The sequence below is a fragment of the Toxotes jaculatrix genome, chromosome 8 (genome assembly GCF_017976425.1).
Source record: "Toxotes jaculatrix isolate fToxJac2 chromosome 8, fToxJac2.pri, whole genome shotgun sequence".
NCBI classification, from domain to species: Eukaryota; Metazoa; Chordata; class Actinopteri; family Toxotidae; genus Toxotes; species Toxotes jaculatrix.
Genome location: NC_054401.1, coordinates 21,869,496 through 21,894,634, shown reverse-complemented (window position 1 = coordinate 21,894,634; position 25,139 = coordinate 21,869,496). Strand labels below are relative to the sequence as shown.

General features: G+C 41.6%; 3 protein-coding genes across 4 annotated transcripts in view; 2 read left to right on the top strand and 1 right to left on the bottom strand.

Moving 5' to 3' along the window:
- The window catches only part of usp45 (ubiquitin specific peptidase 45), a 30,183-nt gene extending 15,608 nt beyond the window's left edge, over positions 1 to 14,575 (bottom strand). Inside the window, exons 1-8 of one of the 2 annotated variants that reach the window (XM_041044899.1) lie at positions 14,296 to 14,575; positions 13,466 to 13,576; positions 12,711 to 12,880; positions 11,410 to 11,510; positions 10,850 to 10,950; positions 2,312 to 2,463; positions 873 to 968; positions 394 to 524 (exon numbers count right to left, since the gene is read on the bottom strand). In XM_041044899.1, coding sequence (XP_040900833.1) covers positions 394 to 524; positions 873 to 968; positions 2,312 to 2,463; positions 10,850 to 10,950; positions 11,410 to 11,510; positions 12,711 to 12,880; positions 13,466 to 13,568 — 854 coding nt within the window. In that variant the 5' untranslated portion in view covers positions 13,569 to 13,576; positions 14,296 to 14,575. The remainder of the gene's footprint in view (positions 1 to 393; positions 525 to 872; positions 969 to 2,311; positions 2,464 to 10,849; positions 10,951 to 11,409; positions 11,511 to 12,710; positions 12,881 to 13,465; positions 13,577 to 14,295) is intronic. The other variant, XM_041044900.1, reaches the window with a different exon arrangement.
- Positions 14,576 to 15,694: 1,119 nt separating this feature from the next.
- On the top strand, positions 15,695 to 18,087 carry tstd3 (thiosulfate sulfurtransferase like domain containing 3). Its single transcript, XM_041043438.1, has 4 exons — positions 15,695 to 15,992; positions 16,126 to 16,296; positions 16,765 to 16,924; positions 17,442 to 18,087. The coding sequence occupies exons 1-4, from the start codon at positions 15,854 to 15,856 to the stop codon at positions 17,497 to 17,499; spliced, it is 528 nt and encodes a 175-aa protein (XP_040899372.1). The 5' UTR covers positions 15,695 to 15,853; the 3' UTR covers positions 17,500 to 18,087.
- Positions 18,088 to 20,469: 2,382 nt separating this feature from the next.
- Positions 20,470 to 24,471, top strand: zgc:172323 (uncharacterized protein LOC564165 homolog). Its single transcript, XM_041044932.1, has 12 exons — positions 20,470 to 20,693; positions 20,942 to 21,101; positions 21,298 to 21,447; positions 21,922 to 22,041; positions 22,136 to 22,231; positions 22,313 to 22,447; positions 22,537 to 22,647; positions 22,734 to 22,844; positions 22,995 to 23,119; positions 23,212 to 23,681; positions 23,736 to 24,156; positions 24,378 to 24,471. The coding sequence occupies exons 1-12, from the start codon at positions 20,470 to 20,472 to the stop codon at positions 24,469 to 24,471; spliced, it is 2,217 nt and encodes a 738-aa protein (XP_040900866.1).
- The last annotated feature ends 668 nt before the right edge of the window (positions 24,472 to 25,139 follow it).

Below are 25,139 nucleotides of genomic sequence, written 5' to 3'. Positions count from 1 at the left end.
TAACAAATTACGGCACAGTCTGACAACTTCACTGACCCTGAGATAAAATATTTGCATACAGAGTAGAAAGTGAGCGGATCATGGCTGTTCTAACCTCCTGAATGTTTATTAAATAACCTATGTCCTCTATAGGATATGAAAACACCATCAACTTCCCACCGACAAACTGTTGCCACTTTGTGCTGCAGGTATCTTTCACACTGTCACTTCTGTTTTAGTCCCACAACAACAACATAAATCAGTTTACTGTACGTTTTATGTTTTTTTTTAGCTACCTGCAGGGTAGCTAAGCTTTGTGTTAGGATACCCATACATTTTCCATGGATGAGCGCTTGCAAACAAGAGGATCTAGGTTGACAGAAGTAGCAACTGGTACAAAGAAGAGAGCCTTACTTTTGGCAGAGCTGATTGAAAAGGATCTTGGGATTAACTGGGCCTTTCCCTGGTTCTTTCATGCTCTGAAGGAAGAGAAACATGGCCGCAGTCAAGGGCTCTGGACTGGGCAGTGTTACCGTCAACTGACTCTGGAAGACGTGGAGACAAAATGAAAACAAATCACATTTGTTTAGAAATTTGATGTTATGGCAGGAACTGTGGAGGTCAACAAAAATTCGGAGTGAATATAGTGTATTTACTATTTAAATATGTATGATGTTTACCTAAAAACATCTGAAAAACAGTTCTCTTAAATTTTTACATTAGAATAAAAGGTCTTTACATATTTTCAATTAATTTATTATTACGAATGCAACAGACATGACAGATATGATGATCATTTGAAAAGCAAAGTAATTAGAATTTGTCCTGTCTGTGGTTCGGCTTAGAGAGGACTGAGCTTTGAGGGGAAAAGAATATGCTCTAGCAAACTATACCAGATTGGCCTCGACAGGGGGGCAGATCCTCAGTTTGTACCCTTTCTCCTTCACTTCCTGGATAAGGTCAATGAGCATGTGTGTCTGGGATAAGTTCTGTGGGGACACAATACAGTTATTTTCAATGTTTAATAACAATGAATTAACCATTAACTATGCACTGAATGGCACTGAGGAAAGGTATTATTCAGGTGATGATGTAAGACCAACAAATGTTAAGCAGCTGAAAACCATTCACAAAATCAGTGGCACATAAAACTGGTCATATGTTCTGATCTTACTGTTCATCAAATGAAAAGACCCACCAACAATTTCTTAGGCAAGAAAGAAATATCAGCAACAAAAAAGTTATAATCCTTCAAAGATATGAAACTGTATCCGCACTTAGTTTGTAGAAATTCAATGTGGTCAATTAAAATACCCTTGTGAAATGTTATCTCCATTTTAGCAGGATTTAAGAAACTTGTGGTGAGTTCATTACTCTGAAAGAGGCTTTCAAATCTATCTATGATCTGTGAGTTTGAAATGTAGAGAAGATCCTTGGTGAGGAGATGGCCTGAAGCAGTCATTGTCCCTTCATGTTAGAGAAGCATCTTTTCCTTCCCTTTCAAGAGATATTTGTTTTGTCACATCCTGGCAATGAAGACAGTTGCTATGGAAAACACACAATGGAGCTGGCATTGTGAACGCAGACACAGCTCATCCTTTGACAATTATGTGTTTTCACCAGAAAGATTGCAATTTTCAAGGAGACAATACAAACAGACAGGGAGAGGGAGGGAAAAGCATGTAAAGCGTGCTCACTCGAATTTCAATCAACGAGGAAGGCCCTGAGGGTGATTAACAAAATGGCGGAAAAAAACAGCTTCATTGTTGAAGAGGCATGTCAGTTTGCAGTCACCATGACACGACCAGAGAAAGACTGGGGAGGCTCTATAGCTGTGTTGTATGGTGAACGTGCTCTGTACCAACTGAGAGCCACTCATGTATAGGCAGGTGAATGTGTCCAAGCCAGCACTGTGTTTACTGCTGCAACTGAATATACTTCAAAATGATCTCAAGGTCCAGCTTGTTTACAATCACAGTCATTGTAAGAACATCATCTGGTTACTACAGGCCAGACTCCTACGAAGTGCCGAAGAGTGTTGATGCATTGTAAAGGCATACATATTCATACTGCCATGTTAGAATGGAAATCGCTGTGACTCATTAGGCTATCAGAGGGTTTTTAGAGATCAAGCTATGACTGGCAAGCAGGTTCTCTGCAGTGAGAAATCTACTTTAAAATGGCGTCATGCTTCAGATTGATAATGACAGATACCTGCTATCACGCCTACTTCTCTGTTGTTTCTCTGTTATTTCATTTTATTTGCTTTGTTCCCTGTTCCGGCAAACACGTCCAGAAAATATTTATGTTTGAACCAACAGTAATAACTAACCTGCATAACAGCGTTGAAGAAGCAGGTGTTACCAAGGTTATTGATGCCTTTGACAGGAACCAGGGTGCTGTTGATGACTGGACTCTTGCCTCTGGGTAACTCAGTATAATCTGATGGCTCCTCTCGCAGTTTGATGAACTTGGGTGATGCTGCTGGAACACAGAGAAGGAAAACAGGTCTGTGATGCACAGCAGCAGAAATACACAAAAAAGCCTGGCATTTGAGGTCACAGTGTGCCGACAGTCTTTGAAACTGACAAGAGATTTCACTACTAAACCTTGATTTGGCGTTTAATTCTAAGTTATTTTTGTACCAAGACTTGGCAGCCAAGCTTGAAGCTGCAGGTGAGATGGTGGCTGGCTTGACAACTTGGTTGAGATTGAGGGTGGAAGTTGGCCTTGCAGCTGGAAATTTTTCAGCTTCCCTTAAATTGGGATTGCAGCTAGATACAGACACAAAATGAAGCGAGACTGGGGCTGGGAGCAGGGTGCTGGGATGGCAGCTGGAAGGAAAGCTGGGTCATTTGGGAAAGCAGATGACAGCTGTAAAAGTTTCCGCTGGTTAGCGAGGGAGGGGTGGGCGCCGGGGTTGGAGAGATGGCTCTGCAGAGCCAGCTGTTCCTCCTGATCACCAATGAAAACTAACCTTTAACAGCAACGAAGACACAGATGGTCAGAACTGAACAGTGTCATACAGATCTGCTGGGGGCAGACGAGAGTAGGTACTGTAGCTGTAACAACAAATCTAACACCACGATGACTCAATGCCAATAACATGTTAACAATACATGTTAGCAGCTACTGTTTTACTAACTAGTGAAGAATCCTAGAAATGCAGAATTAGAGTAGAAGAGGTTCAAGCCCTCATGCACAGAGATAATGGCCACTTCACCTTTAGCTAAACTTTGTATTTTGCCATAATAGAGACAAAAAATCACTAAAGCTTTGAGCAGTGTTTTATGTACAAAAAACTGTAGATAACTGAGCTGTTTTTTTTTCTGCTTAGTCTGTGTAATTTAATACAGACTATCTGCTCATATTCCTAATATTCACACTACATATTGTAACAGCCTACAGATACATACACAGCACCTACAGGAAAACAACTGTGAATTCAATGAACTGTAGAACAAAATATGTGATTCTAATATAACGGAATCTGCTGCACAACAACTACAAATTACAGCCATAAAAACTGTCATAGTGTTGAAATACCTCCCTGACAAAGTCTCAACAAATATGGGGCATTTAAGTTTTACAAAGGTAACTTTATTTCAAGACTACTGCGTTGGATAGGACATTATACTTTTAAAGAGCCACATTCTAAGTGTCCTGCCGCCACTTCCTTTTGTTTTCTATGCAAAATTGGTAGTTGCATTCAGGGAAGAAGAAAAAATATGTGCGAACACACCATGGCACTATGTTCAGACAGAATATGAAGAGATGGAGGTGGTGCTAATGGACTTACAGTTGAGGTAAGGGGATGAATGAAGCCATGAATGGAAGAAGTGCTGCTCTAGAAGGTGCAAATTAAGAAAAAGAGCTGTTCACTCAAGGTGATATTGGAGACGTTTGACGGATCGAGAAAAGCACAGACACTCGGCTTTATGCAGGACTTCGTGTGCTCCGTAATGGATGACAAGTTCAGTATAGTATAGTAATGCATGGTCCATCTGATCTCTATAGCACTAACACAGTAACTTACTGGTATTTACAGAGATGTCATAGGCATAGAAATTGATGTTATAGACATTGTCATGATCAATGTTTGGACCTTGCCAGCCACAAGTGGTGATCAGTTGTATCACATTTGGCATGCACACAAGACATGTTAATTAACATTAATTTAACAGATTTAAAGCTTTCTTGGGATAGGAAATCCCATCTGAGACTACGGCTTTGTTTTGTTTTTTCTTTTCTCTGTCAGAGCAGATTTTTATATTTTTATATTCCTGTGATCAAGGTTGCATAAATATTTCAGATTGGTTTACTAAAAAGCCTACACACACATTTTAAATACCAGATATGACAACGTACACATTATACTCATATATATATATATATATCATTGTTTTTACACTGCAAACTGATTCATTTTCAGCAGCAGTCTGGAGCAGTCTTGAATACACAGCAGTAGTTGCTACATCGCGACTGGATCGCAGAAACCAAAGCATAAACAATACTTTCATATTAATGAGAATATTATTAAGTGAATTTTCTACTGTACAGTAAATAAAAATACAAGTTCCTGAAAACATGTTAGCACAAAATGGCAAATTGTTGCAGGGCCTGATGGTGAAACCTTAAGGCCTACAGGCTGTAGAGTAATCAACTGAATGCTGGTAAACACAAAAAGAGTTTGGTCCATTGGTACTTCACCCATATAAGCCAGTCAAGAGAGAAGGCCAGCAGAGAGATCACTGGTCTGAACCTGCTCATGTCCAAGCTAAGGAAATTCAATTGAACTGTAAACCGTCATCATCATCATCATCATCATAACCTGCACCTTTACTCTCACCGTTCTTCTCCTCAGCACACAAATGGCCTTGCCTTGGCACATATTCAATTCATAGAACCACTCCTTTTGCACAACACGTTTATTAAAAAAGCTATTCAACCTACAGCTTTTCCTCTTCAAGGCCAAGGACATTAGCAGGAGTGCCCTGGTCACAGTCGGTGGAATGTGAACCTTGGGCTTTTTACTCGTGGCCTGGCAATTTGCCTTTTACACTCAATCAAATTCCACTCAAAAGTTGTCTATGTAAAAGGGCAACTTTTCTGTCAAACAGATTTGATTTAAATTTACATTGCTGTAATGGAAAAATGTTTAACTCTGATGAGAAATGAAGACAGCATTGTCCTGTTGTCCTGTGGGTTGTTTTGGGGTCAAGAAGACAAGGGCGAGGTTCAGCTTGCTGGGACGACATGCTGTTGTGGCGCTCCACCCAGTGGTGCTAAATGCATCTGGCCCTCTGTGCCGGCAACATCTGGAAGCCCATTTCCATCTTCAATATGCTGCCGTAAGGGAGCTCCCATATGTCAACACACACAATGCATGGAAAAAAGCGGAGATGGGGAAAGACTGCAGCCCCGATCAGAAAAAAACAAACTGTACTATTGGACTTGGTGTGACGCTGGGAAGGTGTGAAAAGATGTGTTTATGCAAGTGTGAACAACTGAGCCAAAGAGAAAGTCATTGAGAGAAAGAAAGAGTGTGTAAATGAGTGTGTCTAGTTGTTATGGTGTTTGTGAGCAGAGACCCAAAATCAACAGACTTAACGCAACTTGGGTCTAAGAGCTACGAATGACACTCGAGCTAAGAGGGAGCAGAGGAATGAGGAAACTAACTGGGCGGAATGGGGATGCCGACGGACACACTCTGCATCTGGGACCGTCACCCAAGGTAAACAATGTTCAGGGAGCCATCTGGTTGAGACTGGGGAGAGGGGGGTAGAAGAGGGCAGTGGGGGAGCAGTGGGTGGAGGGAAGGGTTGCAACGAGCACAAGCATATGGAAAAGCAGATTTTTCCTCTCCCTGCAGCAGTCAGCGAAGGCAAATGTCAGCATGCGCTGCGTCCACGCTTGACTGTGCTGCACTCGGCACCACCACCTGGCCCTCCTTGCTCAGCCACCGCGTATGGGCAGCAGTGACACTGTGGAGCCTTTCCCCAGGGTAGAGGAAAGCATCACGGTGCTCAGGCTCATCCACATGCATGCATGTACACCAACACCTCCTGCACTCCCTGCTCGTTTTCACACAAGAGATACACAAAGAAACATGGGACTTGTTTACTTTTACAGAGAACAGTACTAGAGTACTTCAAAAAGAAAAAAAAAACGAGCAAGCTTAGCTGAAATCTCTCACAGAAGATTGTTCTGTCATGCTTATGTCTGCATTATTTTTTGACATTCTGTCAAGCTTTAAGAAAGGCCAACACCAGACCTGATGCAAGAAAATTCAAGCTGATGAAACAATGCCATAAACAAAATGTATTCTTTCAAAGTTTCCTTTCCACCAATGTTTGCTGCTTTCTTAAATTTACAAGTGAATCACATCTAACACACTGGCATTTTGTTGTCTAACAAGCATATTGTAAATATTTTACTGAGATAATCCAGACAAAAGCATGAATCTGTCAGAATCTGCAAAAAAAAAAATTTTCTTTTTTTAAAATGTGGTTCACAGTTGGGCTGAGAAACCATCAAATTGTATGGCCAGTGGGCTTCATGCCCCCATGTTCACTCATAGTGCAGCAGTGTGGAGGGTCAAGGCCAGCTCCCTTCATGCAGAGCAGGCAGTCAAGAGGAAGGCCAGGCAACACCAAATGTCTTATTAATTCGCTAATTTGTTGTGACTGCAGGGCATGAAAAGCCTGTTTCCTTGCCATCTGAGGCCAAGAGAACCCAGTGCCATGTTACTTACACACACACACTCATATATAAACACAGCTTTTGCTACCCACTATCTGGCCTACTTTCATGTGCGGTGGTGGGAATAAAGACAAAATCACCCTTGATTACCTCCATGAAAGCACCACCAGGGGACAAGCATCTTACTGGCTACTGACTCAGCTCAGCTAAACTGACAGTAAGATTACGGTTCCCAGAATCAGCAACCCGAGGCAGGAAACCAGGTGAATGAAAGTGCAATGATGACAAAACACTGTGTGCTCCACTTCAGCCTTTCACCAAGGTCGCTCAAAGGAGAAGTCAATGGGGATATTGATCCTAAAAAAAATTGAGACCAGGAAAAAACTGAACACCTCAGAGCCAAAGAAAAAAAAACAGGATGTGGTCAGCATTGGGCTAAAAGAAGAAAAATTTCATGTTATTAAAAATGTGGAACTTTGATGTACAAGGTGTAAAACGGACCCTCCAGACATTTAATGTGATTATGACTGACACGAAAGTAACATCAGACCATATTACAGTAAACTGTTTCCTATTTCAACAATTTTAGTGGAAATGGTGAACGTCAATGGTCTTTCAAAGGTGAAATAAATAAAGTGTAGGTGTAGGTATGTGTATGTGTGTACGAGAGAGTGTCACACGAGAAGAGGAGGGATTAATTAACTCTTACCAAACTTGTGCAACTCGACTGTGCATTTCATTGTTGTCAGGAGCGGCATGTAACTGTCTGTGGAGGTATGTCATTGTGTTTGCATTTTGGGAATGAGGGAACTCTGAGGAAAAGAACAATTCTTTGTTTGAGAGGAAACTGAAAAACAACAGATGTGCTCCACGCTGTGACTGACATCTTACATTGATGATTTCGAGTGTTGGTTATTTGTAACAGCGCTTTGCAGGGCCATATGAGTGTTTTTGCCAGAACCTGATTTTGAGTTGAGTGGAGAGTAGACATAAATATATCACATAAAATTAACATTATTTTATTTTATATTTTATTATATATACATAAAACAATGTTTATAGGGATCCAGTCTAAATTATTTTTCTGATTTGAAAAATCCCTAAATCTTTTGTAAAGAGAGATATTTACTGCTTGTTTACTGTAAAAGGGTTTAAAATATCCAGATATTATAATTTTCTAAGCCATTTTTAGCCTGCTCTACCACATACACAAATTTAGATTAATTGCTTGATTTGCTTATCTATTTTATTATTATCTATTTGCTTTATTATCTATTTTACTTTTATCTGAACGAAGGGGAAAGTCATTTGTTTAATAGATACGCCCTCTGTCTCAAAACACAGTGCTGGGAATCAAATCAATGGAATAACAATTTTTACAAACTATGTCTCCATATACTTAAGACACTGGCAATCAAATTTTAAATTATACCTACAACATCAAAATAAAGCATAGTTTTTCATTATCGAAGTTGTAAATGTTGCAACAAAAAAGAAAATTTATATGTTAAAATATATATATAATATATGTATATTATAGCAACACATCGATACAGTAATATGATGATTTATGACAATAAGTAACATAAAACAAGAAAGAACTGATAGATTCCAATGAGAAACGAGCTCTGATGTCTATTCAGAACCAACATTTTAATTTGCTCCACAAAGACTCCCCAGCTGTGTTACAAGCTGGAGTCTAGCTCCCTGAGGTCAATTAGCTTTTAACTGGGACTCTGGTACTTGAGCTGAAGGCCTTGATGGTGAGAGAGCACAGTTAATCGACTTTCTTTCTTCCCTGAGCTGCTGTTGTGCAAAATTATTATGGATTCTGAAAAAAAATCCTTTCTGGGGCTCTTTTGTGCTTGGGGTCTATAGGAAAAACAGTACAACAGCAGCTTTTTCTGAAAACCTGGCCTTCACACTGAAATGCAATTTCACAAGCTCCTCAACAGACGACAACCGCCTATTTTGCTGCAACAGTGGCTGCCCGCTTCTATACCCATTTGGCCGACCGGTGTGGGACAATTGGGTGGCAAGAAAGGTGACAGGTAATTTAAAGAGGCAAAGGGGACAGCTGTGGGGAGCGACTGTCCAGCTCATCCAGACTGTTTCCCACCAACAGTGGACCCCTGGTTGGCAGCATGCGCACTAAAGGGCAGCTCCACCAACATATTGACCCACAGAACAAAACACACACACACACACACAGACACACACACACACAGAGCTGGTATGTATGAATTTACAGATGAATGCAGCATCACCCGGAAAACAACATTCAATATAAACGAAAATGTGCACGTCAAACAACTTTAGGTCTAATTTCTCAATACTTCCATTTTTTTCTTGTACTCTTGGAGGTCCTGTTTGATCCTGAAATATTACACAAACCACAGAGGCCTTCTCAAAGCACATTACACTAAAAGAACGTGAAAATCCCTCAGGTATGTAATGTATGTGGAAAATTAAAGTTATTCAGAATCTGCTCCAGAAAGAGTTTGTGCTCTCAGTTGCAAAGGATTCATTATACCATTAGACACAGTTTATTACTAGAACTTAAAATCACCTGTAATGGTCAGCAAACATATAATACAGATTGACAGAAAATAGGCGTATTGGCTTCAGCTGAACATTCTTTTCAACATTCTGTGCATGTGTATCTGTGTGTGTCCACTGAGAGTTAGCGCGCTCAGCTGTTAGGATCTAGTCGCTCTGACTTGTTGAGGACCCTGGCTCTCACTAGTGCAGCGCACAGGCCCAGAGGTGGTGAGACATACAGCAGCTCGGCAGAGGAATCAAGGGACAGAAACAGATAGTGATGGAAAGACAAAGAACGACAGAACAGAGGCTGAACCCCACGCAGCTGCTCTTGTTCTTCAGGGAACCCAGCCGGGAAGCATCACTCAAGCGCCTAATTCCTCTAATGTGTGCAGTCATGCGACGTGCAGGGTGGGGGTGAGGGTGGGGGACTGCTGCAGCATCAAACCCACAACTCTGCAGCCATGGCTGAGAGACTAAGGGTGGACCAGCCTGACAGGGCCTGGGTGGCTGGCCATTGGCCACTGGCAACTAGGCACCGGGCAGGGGCCTAAGCTGAGGCACTCCGTGAGACTAAAAGTGATGATGCCCACCGCCCTGATCAGCTACAGCCCGTGAGGAGGCCTCTCAGCATGCCAGCACAAACTAGGAGAGGTACAGGAAGACAGCAACAGAAGGCAAATGTATGTGTAAGTACAGAGAGGCAGTGGGGGTGTAATACATATATGGTTGACTGACTGAGAGAGGAGGGCTCAGGTGGCCCGAGTAAGGTGAAAGGACATAAGACTGAAAGTAGGCAGTCATGATGCCAAACATCAGTATGAACACAACCTACTGCAACAAAACTAAAATTCTCCTTAAACTCAAAAGCTTCATGATTTTCATATATGTATGATATATGTACATATATCATGCATATTACTCACCGGTAAAATCATGAAGTATATATATTTTTAATACTTTGCAGTAACAGCCACAAAGATGCAGTATTGTAATTGTATGGCTTTAAGGCATGAAAAGGGGCTCCTCTCAAAACCATCTTGCGATGGCATCACACCAGCCACAATGTCCATCAACATGTGGGTGTTACTACCCATTAGTACTCAGTAGTCATTACTACATTATTACATGTACTCAGTACTAATGGGCCAGACCAAACCCATCCTTGAACTTAGTCTTTATTTGGATCTCAACTACACACATGTAAAGGTTCGTGACAGCATCTTGCACAGCTGTGATACTATCACAGTGACAAAATCTGTCCACATACACCTGCCAACTCACTCAAAACCACCTCCCACAACAGTAGTTCCCACAACAGTGTCTCCAGGACCACATTTTGCCATAATGAAGCGCAGTCACACACACACACACACACACACACACACACACACACACACACACACACACACACAAAAAAAAAAAAACAAAAAAAACAAAAAACAATACCAGCCCTGCTATAGTGGCTGGTGATGAAGACAGGGTTTCTAAATTAAATGACTGTTTGTATAAAATTCCGCCTGAACTGACTTCTGCCTTGCTGAAATTGCATTGAGGACATACATGTCCAATAAAAGCTTAATTCATCATCAGTAGGTGGCCAAACCTCCAGAATGTTACACCTTACCTGATGTTGCCTTGACAGAGTGCTTTTGTAAAAAGTCCAGGGACTGAGCCAAAGCCTTCTTGTTGCAGTGAGTGGAGAGCTCCTCATTACATTCAAAACACCTGTTATAATGAGAGAGGGTCATAGACAGATGCAGAAAGGCTTTAAGTTACTGTGGAATTCAATAGCCCTCAAGAAACTAATGTTGAAATGAACCATTATTTGACAACGCAATTACTTGGCTGAAGTGGAAAAGCATCATCATCAAATACAAAGGAGTGAAAAAGCATTTAATACCAGGTTATTGGTTAAAAAAATTCTTTACACAATGAAAATGAAGAAAAATAACATGCAGGTGCAAAAACTGACACTGCCCTTAAAACTGTGGTAGTCAAGATCAAGAACAACATTAGCACGATACACACCTACAGTGAATGCAGTACGCCTATTGTTCTCTATGTAAGTCTACACACTTTCAGCATCTTGACACGTGTCAGTGCAAGTTGACTAGCAGTGACAGTGTATGCAGTCTTTCCTTTTTCATTCCAGTTCACAATGAATGTAGCTCTTAGGTTTCTCACCAGGCCTTCCATGTGCTCAAGCTAATGGTGATGCAGTGAGACTCCGGATGAAAAGCTTGATAGTGCTTGACAGCGTGCTGGATCCCCGACTGGTTACAGCCCTGCAAGATAGTTCATTTCAAAATTCTTATTAAAAAATCTTTGTTAACCAGCACAAAGCATCCTCAGACCCACAGTACACATGTCCATTATTTATTATATATCATTATCATATTTATTTGATTCTTTTAATGAAAGAAACACAAAGGGAACAATCATGACTACTTGTCTGTGATCTCTGGTGTAATAATTCATGGATCAACAACTTATTGTTATATCTCTCAGTCACACAAAACATACCGGTGACTGACACAGTACTGAGCAGTAAACACTTCCTTTCACAACTAAATATACAACCAATTAAATATACAAAAGAATTTCAATGACCATGATATTGACAATACTCTTGCTCCAGGTTGATAATGTCTGTCTGCATATATGTATGATCAAAAAATAAATACAAAATAAAATAATATATACAGTGGGGTCCATTTCATTTACAGATGATAATAAAGCTTAACAATTTGAGTGAAAAGCTGAATCTTTGAAAAATGTAAATCAATTTCAAAACAGATAACTATAATCAGGTATTTAATTTTATGTTATCTTTAAAATAGCATTTGGTTTGTCTCCGTTTTGCTTAATGACAGCACTTAATCTGCATGGACTTGATGGCAGCTCATATTAACCCTGCATGATTTGCTTATGTTCCAAAGAGCTTCTTGTGGTGTCATGGGATGCTTGGCTCTCTCAGCCTCCAAGTGCCCCCATAGATATTCAGTGAGGTTGAGGTCAGGTGATCAACTCCAGAGTAGGCCAGACCTGAATATTCCCACCACCATGTTTCACTGTCTGTTTGACACACTGTGGTATCATTCTCTGTCCTGTTTGTTTCATAACATACACACTTCTGTCGCTGCCATAAATCTCAAGCTTGGAATAAGTAAATATGAGTTTTTTCCAATCATCCACTGTGAAGTACTGGTATATCTTAGCCCACACCAAGCATTTGGCCTTGTTCCCCCTCCTGAAAAATGGTTTAGAGACTGCTTCTCGTCCTCTGAGACCACTACAAGACAGCCTTCTTTTGAGAGTCCTTCAGATGACTGGAGTGTTGTGTTCTTTATTTAGCAAATTTCATATCTGTGATGAAGTTGCTTTTCTATCTCTCAGGGAACTAAGCTCAATGTATTGATCTCCTGATGGTGTGGTCACTTTTGGTCTGCCTGATCGTGATCGGGGGGTGTAAAAACAAATCTCACCTGGAAACCACACTTTAAGCACACCAGGATGTCATGTGATGCTGCTGGCTCTCCATCGATCATGGTCCTCTCCTTTAGGCACTCAGAGCACACCAACCACACGCTAGAGAGGACTGACTTCTTCACTGAGCTCAGGTCCACTGCCTTACTCACATGCTGGCAAGTCAACCCTGATTGAAAAAAAAAAAACGGAATACACTATAATGATAAATTTACTCCACAATATCTTTTAGGGACCAGTTTGGGTTTCTGAGGAATTTTCCTTTGTTAAGGGATACAATGTTCGCAGCACTTGCAGAAAATCGTACAAGGAGGGATATTCCCCCAAAAACAAGCTTATAGTCTATTCATTACAAGATTCATTTATTGTTTAGGATATTCCACTAGAGTAATGAGTTTTTTTTGGTGAACATAAGATCATTGTTGTGATTTAGAAGGACAAGTGTGTAATAACTCATAGATTGACAAAATAGACTAAAATGACAACATTAGTTTTGCTCATCTGAAACTACTGTTGTGTGTCCAATGACAGAAACAGTCACAGACAGTTAACGGATGTACTTGGTACATTACTTTTTTTTTTTTTTTTACAAAAAGTACTATAGGGTATAATAAATACATATCCTACTTTCTGAGCTTAACTAAAGTGTTAAGCCCATTTACTGTCCACTACTATCCACAGGGCTATACCAAATTACCAAATCGCACAGCCTAAACTTAACAGTCTAGTGCCCAGTACTGCTTCAGCGACTTACCGCTGACTTCATCTGATGACTCTTCATCTCGAGGTTTCCTTGGTTTATTAGTCCGCTTAGTCATATCGGCGGCTTTCAAAGAGAAAGGGTCTTTTAGCCGCATCTGGAGCTCTAAAGGTGAACATGGAGGATAAATATAGGTGTTACTACACAAAATGTAATTACCACAGTATAACTATTTTAACAATGACACGTGAATTAAGCAAACAATAAGTGAAATTGTCATTGCACTAGTTGTAGCACGCAATATTTTTAAACTAGCTACAATTCAGTCCGTAAGTATTTGTACAGCAACACATTTCTTTAAAGTTGCATTTGAATTTCAGCACAAACCCCCAGAAACACCTCCTCAGGTGGACTGAGGTCAGGTGAATGACTTGGCCTGACCATGGTATTTTATGGTTTTAAGCTGATTATCCTGCTCCCTTGTCCTAAAATTGTGGTGTCATGTTTGAATCTATCTCTAAACTGTTCACCCAATAGAGATGGGGACGACCCTCGAGCATCCTTAGAGCTGTCAATTACTTCTCATTTTCATTTAAAAATCATTGTACAGAAAGCAAGAGAAGTAGAAAACGTGTAACTCTGTAAATACTTTGGGGATGCGTAATCACTGAGAATAAATACAGACACTCAGTAGAAAGGTGATGGTTACATCAAGAATAATTACCTGCTAATGGGCAAGAACACGGTTAAAAGGCCTCAATTATCCCCAACCGTCCAGTTTAGTTGAATATAAAATGCCTTACTATTGTTTATCTAAGAAATTTAAACAGCGATGTAATTACTTTTACATATTTGGATTTGGAGAAAAAGTAGTATGAACTCACCTCTATATTTCAGCTCCTGTGTTGACTGTGTTAGCTAACCTGAAGCCAACAGTGGATGTCAAATCTTCCTGGCTAGCAAACAGGCTAGCTACATTAGCCTGTCAGAATAAATAAAACATTAACAGGTATGTTTCATCCAACGATACACGGAGATATTACGGCATCTCAAAAGAAGGTGCCCGCAACAACACAATGGTGTCTCAATAACTCTTCGTTTTTGACTTTCTAAATTTTGTCAAGCTTTCGGTAGCATCAACTGGCAACGCTAGCCAACATGTGACGCACTACGGCAGCTCAGTTAGGCCTAATGCTGCATTCAGGGACAATGGACAATCTAACCAAAGGAGGTGACACATTACAGGTTTGCACTCAAGAGCTTTTCCGGTGTTTTGTAAGATATGTGCATATACAGTGTGATCAGCCTGTTTGAGACAAAAATACATAAATAATTAAAAACGAACAGGTAATAAATAAAAAAAGAACAGGTATGCTGCTTTGCAAACTGAATTTTATTAAGTGTTGTCTCAAGTCATTCGGTTTATTTAGAATAGAATGCCTTTTATTGTCATTGGACATCTTTTACATGTACAACGAGATGGAAAGCATCTCCTTCTCCAGTGCAACATGTATAAATATACAACATAGAATAGAATAAAATAAAATAAAATAAGATTAAATTAAATAAGTTTAGTGCAAGTCAAAATGTAAAAGGAAAGCTATACAACAATATGAAGAGAAAAAAACAAAAATACAAGGGGGGGTAAGGTGCACAGTTCAAGTATGGGTTATTGCACATTAATGAGTATTGCACAGAATACGGATATTGCACAGTGAGTGGATAGAAGGAAGGAAATCCGGGGGGTCAGGGGAATAGACTGTGGGGTTCAGTGCATGTGTGAGTTCAGTGTGGTTATGGCTTTCGGGGAAAATTTGATGTGAAGCAAGTGAAATCATCAACATTCTCAAATTCAATCCTTTCGTGTCATAAGAGTAAGCATTCATTTAGATGGTGTAGTTTGAACACAAATAGATATGGCTCACTTCAACATCATCGGTGATGTTATAGATACGTCTGGTAATTTGTTGGTTTACTGATCAGGGAGGCTGAAGTAGCTGCCTGCTGCCTCTAAGAGCGACACGGGGGCATGGATCAATTACCACTACTCTAAAGTAAATCTATAGTCAGATCTGTACAAACTCCACCTTCACCGTCTTTCCCACGACCTGGAATGCATCAGACACTATGTCTTTGATAATGCCTGAGTGCATTACTTTGCACTACCCAGGACACATATCGCTCATTTATGTTGACAATGTTCTGACCTTTGCGATATCAGATTAATAACGTGCGGCTGAGTTTGGCACGAAGTCAAAGGAAAGAGTATATTTGTCCTTTAGGTGATCCGTACTACTGCGCACGCGCAGGTCGTTATCGAAAGGGTGAGCCCGTATCGGTGTGACTTTAAATAGTTGTCACACGCAGTATTACTGCGAAATTACGGGTTAATGTTGACGAAGTCCTGATATAGAGTATAATATAGAGTGTAAGTAATCGCACATGGCTCTCAGAAGGTGCTGGAGGTTTGCAGGGATTGTCCCGCGGCTGTTATGGAACAGCACCGTCCTGCCAGGCGCTTCTATCCCGGGAGGACGAGGCTCTGTGTCCAGCCTTGTCAGCACTCATCCTGGTTGCAAAAGTGAGTTTTATATTTAGCGCTGTTCATTATGTTCGCTTATCTGCTGCCTATGTGAGTGTCAGCTCGTTAGCTCGCGACTCACTATCATGTTTTGTACATAAATAAAACGACAAGTTGTTTGTTTTGCTTTCAGTCTCGCAGTTGCTGCTCTATAGCAGGTTCAGTTCAGCGCCACCGAGCTCAGATGTGAGTTACGAGCAGCTGAAGCAGCTCCTGGCCGGTCGGAAAGCTGTAGTAATAGATGTCAGAGAGCCCTGGGAGCTCAGGGAGTACGGCTTCATCCCCGGGTCCATAAACGTTCCCCGTGAGTGTTGTTCTGACTTTAAATACACCATGCGGAGTTGTACTGGCAGGGATGAAGGTTCATTTTATCATAATGTAGCATTAGTTTGTGTTGTCTGCTGGTCATGAACAAATTTGTGAATGTCCTAAATCATAGAGTCTGTCTTACAAAGTATACATTAACCTTTAGAGATGAGTAATAGGCTTCAGCCTTTGTTGTGGTAAGTTCACTCAAAAGCAATATTCCCTACATTTTACATAACCCTTACATTCAGTATGGGTGACCCCTGCAGACAACCTGATATTAAGGAGAATTTGCTTCATCATTTTTTTGATGGTTTTCCATAAATCATCCTGATAAATGTAGTTACAATGCTTCGAGACTACTACTACAACAGTTCCTACTACTACACTAAACCCATTAATGTTTTGTTTTACCCGGTTGCACATATTTACCACCTGACCAGTCTGGCCTCCTTTGTCTTTGCAGTGGGACAGGTGAACACTGCCCTCCAGCTGGGTCCGGAAGAGTTCAAAGAAAAGTATGGCGGTGAAATGCCTCAGCAGACAGATAACATTGTGTTCACCTGTCTGGCAGGAGTCCGGAGCAAGAACGCGCTCAACACAGCTGCTTCGCTGGGATACAGAGAGTGAGACATGGTTATTTGGCATATGTCTGTCAAAATCATTGATTGTCACACATTGTTCCACAAATTATTGAATTATTACACTCATGTATGGAAAACGATGAACAAGATATTGTGTTGTTTCTTTTTAAAGTTAATATTTTTTCAGTCTGGATAAAGGTGAGAGTAGCAGTACAGATTCAAGGCTGATGCTGGCTGACTTTTAAGTGATTGACTAACTTTTATATTTCATCACAAGACAGCATTAAGTCTCACCAGCTGGAAGTTATTGCCCTGTCGTTGCATAATGCCAACCCATCATGCAGTGCTCTTTGGAAAGATGCCAAATATCAAATCTCCGGTATCTGATTGAAAAGGAGAGAAAAACATACTGAACTTAAGAAGCCAACATTGAAATTTTAAAATGCAGTGTATTACTGTGTGAACAAGTTAAGTCAAACACAAATGCAGTTTTATTTTTGATGCTTCTCTGTTTATGCAACGGTTCTGTTTACCTTTTGACTGTTTTTCTCCTTTTCAGTGTTCAGCATTACTCGGGTGGATGGCAAGACTGGGTGATGCATGAACAACATAAGTGATCCAGGGATAACCGAAGAGATAAAGCATTATTTAAAGCTCTTTTTTAAAAATTTATCAAACTTGAAAGTGGAAGTGCATAACGACGAGTCTTGTAAAGGCTTTTTAAAAAGTTCATACATTATTTTTTTGTTGTTGTTGTTTAAAGAGCCAATGATTTAAGTTGTTTTCCCTCATCTGTGAATCCCAAAGACTGAAACCAGAGGGCTCAACATATCAGTGATCACTTCTGCTGCATAAGGTTTTCAACACTGTTGTAAAATGACTTGAAATTTGTTGTAAACTTGTTTCAACATAGAAGTACCTATAAAGCCTGTACAACTTCTAAACAAACACACATTAAACCGATGACTGTTCTAAACAATGCCTGTTATGAATAGGTAATGTACAGAATGTGCTAAAATTTTTGTTTCCAGACTAACTATGCAAATGACTCCATAACTGTGTATTATTGTAAGTTATTGAGACTATTTCATATTATGAAGCTTTAAGGTTGATGTATATACTGAATAGCGTGCTGCTTGTAGACGCAGCAGTGGATGCAGTTGTTGCCAACGTCATTCAGTAAATAAAGTGACATTTTTGATTAACAGTGGTCAAATAAAAATGACACAAGCAGACATTCACTTGGATAATTTGTGATATAAATAGGCCTGCACAGGCTTGCTGAGGTGACAGCCGCTGGGACTGAGATGATCTATGGTACTGAAGGGCTATGTTTAATATTCACAGTTTCTCACTATGAATTTGCCACCAACCCTCCATGGAACAGTCACAGGTTCCTTCGTCAGCCATGATAATGAATGTGTTTGTTTTCAGCTGTGAAGAATGCCTCTATGTCGACCATGGCCATGGACCTTGTTCCCCATTAAGCTCCCCTTTTACAGCTTGAGCTGAGGTTTATAAATTATCCTAGTACAAAGCTTGGAAGCAGCTTGTTGATAATGAGTGAATAGGAAACTGACCTCTAAGTGACTTTCTTGATGCTTGAGTAAATAATCTGTCTCAGACGTGTCAATCAATACTATTTCTGCATGTATTAAACAGTATTATCCAAGCAGGCGAGGGAATCCTCCACGATTGTTTAGATTAAGCTATTAAAGCAGATCTATGAGTCTAACTTCACCCTCTCATCTGGCCTGTTACATTAGGAAAACATGAGATGTAATGAATGACTCTTAAAGACAGCATGCCCATGCCCCCTTGTATTGGTTGTTTAATTTTTTGGCTTAATTCTTCTCCTATAGACCCTGGGCACTCTTTAAAAAACATACTACATAGTTTTATCACTTTATACTTAATGACTTTATCTAATTTATCAAAATAACTTATAAACTTGATGCTTTGTTTCACAAATCAAATCAAATCATTTCTCCTGTTTGGGGTCTAAGAGACCTCCACTGTAAAATCTGGTTGAATACAGTGAATTTTCATATGCCGCATATTTGCAGCCCTATCCCTCCCACATTTCATAAGAGGTCTAATTGGAAGTGACTCATCTCTTGGGTCTAATTGACTTAAAACACAAGTAACATCACCAAATGGGAGGACGTACTGTACATAACACTGTATTATACATAAAATATAAAAGGTAAATCCTTATTTGGTGCAATAACAAAGCTTTATGTATTTATGAAAGTAAAGTAAAATGAAATGTTGAAGGTGCTGGAGTGGTGCTGGCATTTGAGCTGAGACAGTAAATACTGTAATGTGCCACATGAAAATACCGCAGTGATTCCTGATATTATTTGGTTGCAACACGAAGAGAATTAGTGCAGATGAATTATTCATGAATGAAAGTTTCCACCTCTTCCCAAAAGTCCCACACTGCTGCAAGATCTGAGGTCAATGGAAAAGAATAGATGTTCACTCAATCCATCAAGGCAGAGTTTACAAGAACAATACATTGAAAAGCATTTTAGAGGTTGAATTTGACAGGGTTTTTTAAGTCTTGCCAGTGTTATCTGGCCTTAGGACAGGTTATATTTTGTTTTTTTCTATTTTCTCTCCGTGTGAAACTTGACTGTTAGGTTTTCTATGAAGTTGTTGCTGGCAGTTAATGTTTACAGTAAACCTTAAGGATTACTGACCAAGTGACCCTGTAAGTGTAAATGAAGAATTGCCTTGCACAGGCCTGACCACTGTTTTCTCCCCTCATATCACCGTGCCATGTCAACCGTAAACTCCAGACTACAGCCCTCCCTCCCCCTTTTCTTCTGCCTCCATATTTTCCCTCTTAATTCCATTTTCTTTTTTCTGCATACTCCAGTTTTAATATGTTGAAAACAAACCAGACTAATAAGTACTAATTTATGTCAAATCTTGCCAAGGCTCTTTGTTCCTCTGCAGTCGCAGCCTCATCAGGTCACCCTCCAGCTTCTGCTCAACATTCAATTAAAGTCCCTCGTCCCATCAGAGCAGATCACATCAGTGATGCACCTACTGGCTGCTATGACCGACCGGACCCTGCCTGCCTGCCTGCCTGCCTGCATGCATGCCTGCCTGACTGTCTGCTGCCCAGTGCTGTGGTGGACTCTGAGGAGATGGATGCACCGTGATCCCAGCAAAGCCCATTATTGGTTTGGATGAAAGGGACACTGATACATGATCAGACTCTGTATATTGCAGAGAGACTAATAGCTGAACCTTCCACTGATGCCATCAGCTGCTATCTCAGCCCAGATCTGCTCCTCACAAGCTTCTGACAAATATATGAGCTGCAGGTCAAGTCTGTATTAGTGCAGAGGTTCAAGATTCCACAGGTGTTGGCTCATGAACTGGGCTGTCTTGGACAGAGCAAGGGCATGACAGGCAATAGGGGGTATAAAACCTCAGAAGGAGCTGCTGATCAGAGAGTGCAAACAAGGACGTTGGAGCAGCAGTGAAGTTCAGTAAACCACAGACAGGCTCTGTTTTAGTATTTCTTTTTTTCCCTTCGGAGAATCAGAGGAAACACAGTCGCTGCCGCCACCATGAGCAGCAGCCCAGAGAGGATCTCGTCCTACCGCCGTCACTTTGAGGACAGCAGCAGCTTGTCCCATCAGGTCAGGGTGTCCAGCCCATCCCCCACCAGGAGAGAGGCTCGTCATGCCTCCGCCGGCTACTCCTGCAGAGCCCGAACTGGCAGCATGCGTGTGGAGTCAGTGGGAAGAAGGACCGTCTCCGCTGCACGCAGGTCTCGCGTGGTTGGAGCAGGGTAAGCTGGGTCAGAACAGTCCCTATAGATGGACTAATGTAAGGTTTATTAGTAAGAAGGTTATACAGTCAGCTTAGTATTTCCTTAGGTGAGCTTGTTGTAAAAAATAATATGCAAGTTAAATTTAACTTCCACTAGCCATTTTTATTTCACAAAACATTCACATTGTCTCATGATGTCTCATATTCCCTCCTTCAAAGCTGAGGTATGTGGCTCTGCGGTTAATGAGTATGGATGTGTGTTTTCAGTGTGGGTGCCGGAGCTATGGTTTGCGTTGGGCCTAGTGGAGAGCCTGCCATAGACCTGGATGCGGCTGCTGCTGAGAACCACGAATTCCTCAACACCCGCACGAGTGAGAGACAGGAGATGATTGTCCTCAATGACAGACTGGCCGTCTACATTGACAAGGTAAAACAGCATTCACACTGATTACACTGTATGTCTTCCATCAGTGCAAATGAATAGTTCAACAGGCTAAAAATATATTTTCTTGAAAAATAGGGGCATTTTATTCTCCTCTCTTTGAGCACATGAACAGGAAAAATATACTGTCTGGTTCAGGTGCATTTGAAATATTACAGCTGAGGTTTTCTTGTGCTCACAGGTTCGATCACTTGAGCAGCAGAACAAGCTGCTTGAATCAGAGATAGAGGCCTACCAGAACCGCTTTGAGAAGCCAACAGGTCTGCGCCTCCTGTATGAGGAACAGCTGAGGGAGCTAAAAAAGATTGCTGACCAGATGAGAGTGCAGCGGGTGAGACAGAATTATTCAAGCTGAACATTGCTTCTGTTCCTTTTTTTTCACATTTCAGATGCTCAATAGAGCAGAAAGACTGAATTCTTTGTTTCTGGCGAGGTTTACACCTCACTAATCTGCAGAGGATCCATCCAAGCAATGATACAAGACGTCAACTTGGTGTTTTCAAGGTTTCTTACCTGTTAACAGGCTTATTTCTGGCAGGCAAATGGAGAAGTGCCTCAGCGTGTTAAGGTGTCATGGAGTACAGCTGTCTTCAGCTATGTTATATGTACAGATGAGATGACGTGATTATGCATTTGCAGAGACACGGGACACACGTGCTCGCGCGCACACACATACATAGATATATTCAGGTTTGAAGTTAAAATATAAAATGCAAAAGAGGCTGATCTGCATTTTGCACACACCCTTGCACACACCTTCAAATCCAATAGACGAGCATATTACTTATGGCTTCTTGGTTTTCAGGACATTTCCTTGGCTGCTAAGGAGTCCACAGCTGCTCAACTAGAGGCAATCAAAATCAAATATGAAGAGGCAGTGGAGCTGAGGAAGAAAGCTGAGTTAGACATTGAAGCCTTCCGTCCAGTAGGTTACATTTAATTAGAAAATCCATCTCCATCTTCATCATATTAATTTATAGTCGTAAAGCCACGTGATGATCATGGTGTGTGCTCTTCAGGATGTTGACAAAGCCACCTCCTCACGCATTGCCTTGGAGAAGAGGCTGGAGCAACTGGAGGTTGAAATTGAATTCCTAAAACGGGTTCATCAACAGGTGGATGAAATCTTTATGTAAGAACTACATATTTAGTTTGTCTTTAATTTTGACGATTTCTAAAGATTTTTTTTCCCCCAGGAAATAGATGAGCTCATGAAACAAATCTATGCAGCACACGTCGGGGCTCAGAGTGCGTTCACCCTGCCTGATCTGGCAGCTGCTTTGAAACAAATCCAAACCCAGTATGACGACATTGCAGCCAAAAATCTCCAGGTACAATAATCACACGTCAGCACCAGGGTAATTCAGCAAAACACTCTGTATTCCAAATTAATTTATGTGAATTCTTCCTTCACTTGTAGGAGATGGATTCATGGTATAAAAACAAGTTTGAGGATATAACCAAGAAGACGTCAAGGCACGTAGATAAGGTTCGAGGCATTAGAGAAGAAATAGCTGGAGCCAAAAAGGACGTGAGTGTCAAAAGTGAAAAATAAATGGGTGAATATTAATTAAGAATCAATATTGAATGGCTATAAATCTGCTATGATATCTCCAGATCCAAAGCAAAGAACGTGACTTGGATGCCTTGAGAACCAGAAATGAAGCTCTTGAGGCCCAGATCCGAGAGATGCAAGAAAGGTACAGGAAGGAACTGGAAGAACTGCAGGTAAATGGAGACTCATGTAGTTGCAGGGCGCACACCTGATCACACCAGAGTCAGTCACGAGCACACACTGCTCACTTTTATGCATGCAGACACAAAGCCGCTACAACGGTTCACTTGGAAGGTAATTTCATGGCTTTGTTAACCTAATAGGCTCGGATTGAGGCCCTGCAGCTTGAGCTGAAATCCACTAAGGAGAAAATTGCACTGCACCTGCGTGAGTACCAGGACCTCCTGAATGTCAAGATGGCTCTGGAGATTGAGATCACAACTTACAGGTGAAAGAAAAGCAACCTGAAAATTGACTTGGTGCCATCTATTTTAAATCATATACGTAATAATTTTGTCATTGTTTGTCTTTTCTTTGCAGAAAACTGATTGAGGGAGAGGACCTGCGGCTGTCTGGCATGATGCAAACTCTCTCTCTTACCACCTCTTACATGGGCACCGCTGGTGCTGGGAAAAGCTTTGGTGGAGGAGGCATGGGCAGTGCAGGTGGAACAGGTGGTGGACTGATAGGAGGTAGTGGTGCAGGCACTGGAGGCAAGGGCACTGGAGGAGAAATGGGTGCAGGAGGTATGGGTGCAAGTTCAGGCAGTGCTGCTGGAGGACTGGGTGGAAGAATGAGTGCTGGAGGTACCGATGACAGGATGGGTCATGCTGGTAGGGCAGGTGGGGCAGACATGATTGGTGGTCATGGATTGGGAGCTGGAGGTGTAGGTGGAAGGATAGGTACTGGTCCTGGGGGTGTGGGTACTGGTGGAGGTAGTGGAGGAATTGGTGCTGAAGGAATGAGCGGTGTCGGCACTGGTGCTGGTGGACTGGGTGCTGGAGGAGTTGGTGGACTTAAAGGTGGGGTCACTCGGCCTGGAGGGGCTGATTTGGGCCCTGGAGGTGCAGGCACTGGTGCTGGAGGCAAGGGTAACAGCAGCATGGGCGGTGTCGGAATGGGTACAGGTAGCGGCTCCACAGGTTTAGGTGGCATCAGTGACGCTGACACAGGGCTCAGAGGAGGAAATGGTGGGGTAGGTGAAGGGAAGGGTGATGGACCTGGTAGAGGAATAGGCGAGGATGGAGGCAAAGACCGTGGAATGGGTCTTGCTGGAATGGGCGGTGGAATCGGAGGAACTGAGGGTGTTGGTGGGGATAATGTAGGCGTTGCATTGTCAGACACTGGTGGAAAAGGGAAGATAGGTGGAGTGGATGACACCAGTGGTGCCGAGATGAAATATGGATCAGATGGATATGATGGCAACATCGAGGCCTACGCGGAGCAGGCTGTGGAGCTGACGGAGAGGAGGACGGTGCTCATTAGGTAAAGGTACCATCAGGTATCATTTCAGTTTCTCTTAAACAAAGCCTATTTTTATCACAGCAGTCAGACTCAGAAAATAAAGTCAGACATACTCTTGATTAAGAAGCAATGACTTAAAGTGCCTTAACTTGCTTTATGACAGAGTTAGACCCAGCATACAGCTACCTAAAGGTTGTAACACGATTCTTTTGGCCGTCTTTTTGTTCTTTCCTCCCCGACAGAACAGTCAAAAACGAAGGTGACGTGGTGGAGATGGACCACCAAGAACAAACCTACACCATCACCGGTGCAGCCGATGACTCTGATGCTGACTGAGCAGCACAAATTCCCAAGTGACCTCCTCTCACCCTTAAGCCTCCACGCCCCTCTGAGCTTTGCACTGACCAAACCCCATGTCTGGGCACTGACCTTTCCCCTTTGCCCTGGACATGATGACCATGAATGACCCTTTGCTACAAAGTTAAACCTTCACCTCATAGGGTTTACACTGCCCCTTTTTTCTACTCACTGCAAATAAAGCTATCAGCATTTATTCACCTTGTCCTTCTTTGATTCGATGTCTCTTTTAGGTTTTTGTTTGAGGAGCCTTTTAAGAACACTAAATATTATCCAATACTAGTTCCATGAAATGCTGGTAAAAACAATATAGTTTTGCTCAACTGAGGGGGATGTTACTTGTGTTCATAGCTTTGGCTCGGAGGGAGAAAGAGAGGAAAAAAGGAAAGGAAGTAGAGGAGGAAAAGCAAAACAGAAAGAGAGAGACAGAGTCACCTTAGGGTCAAGTCGGTTGCCCTGACACTTTCTGGAGGGCTGAGGAATCCGTCAGTCAAATTTTGCTCTGCAGCAGACTGACGGCACACAGCCGTTTTCTGTCCTCATTCCATCCACATCCACACCTTTTCCTCCCGCTGCTGATTGGGAGCGACTGGATCTGGCCAGCAGATGCCAAACACTCTCAGTGTCCTGCTCAAGGGCTGAGAGCA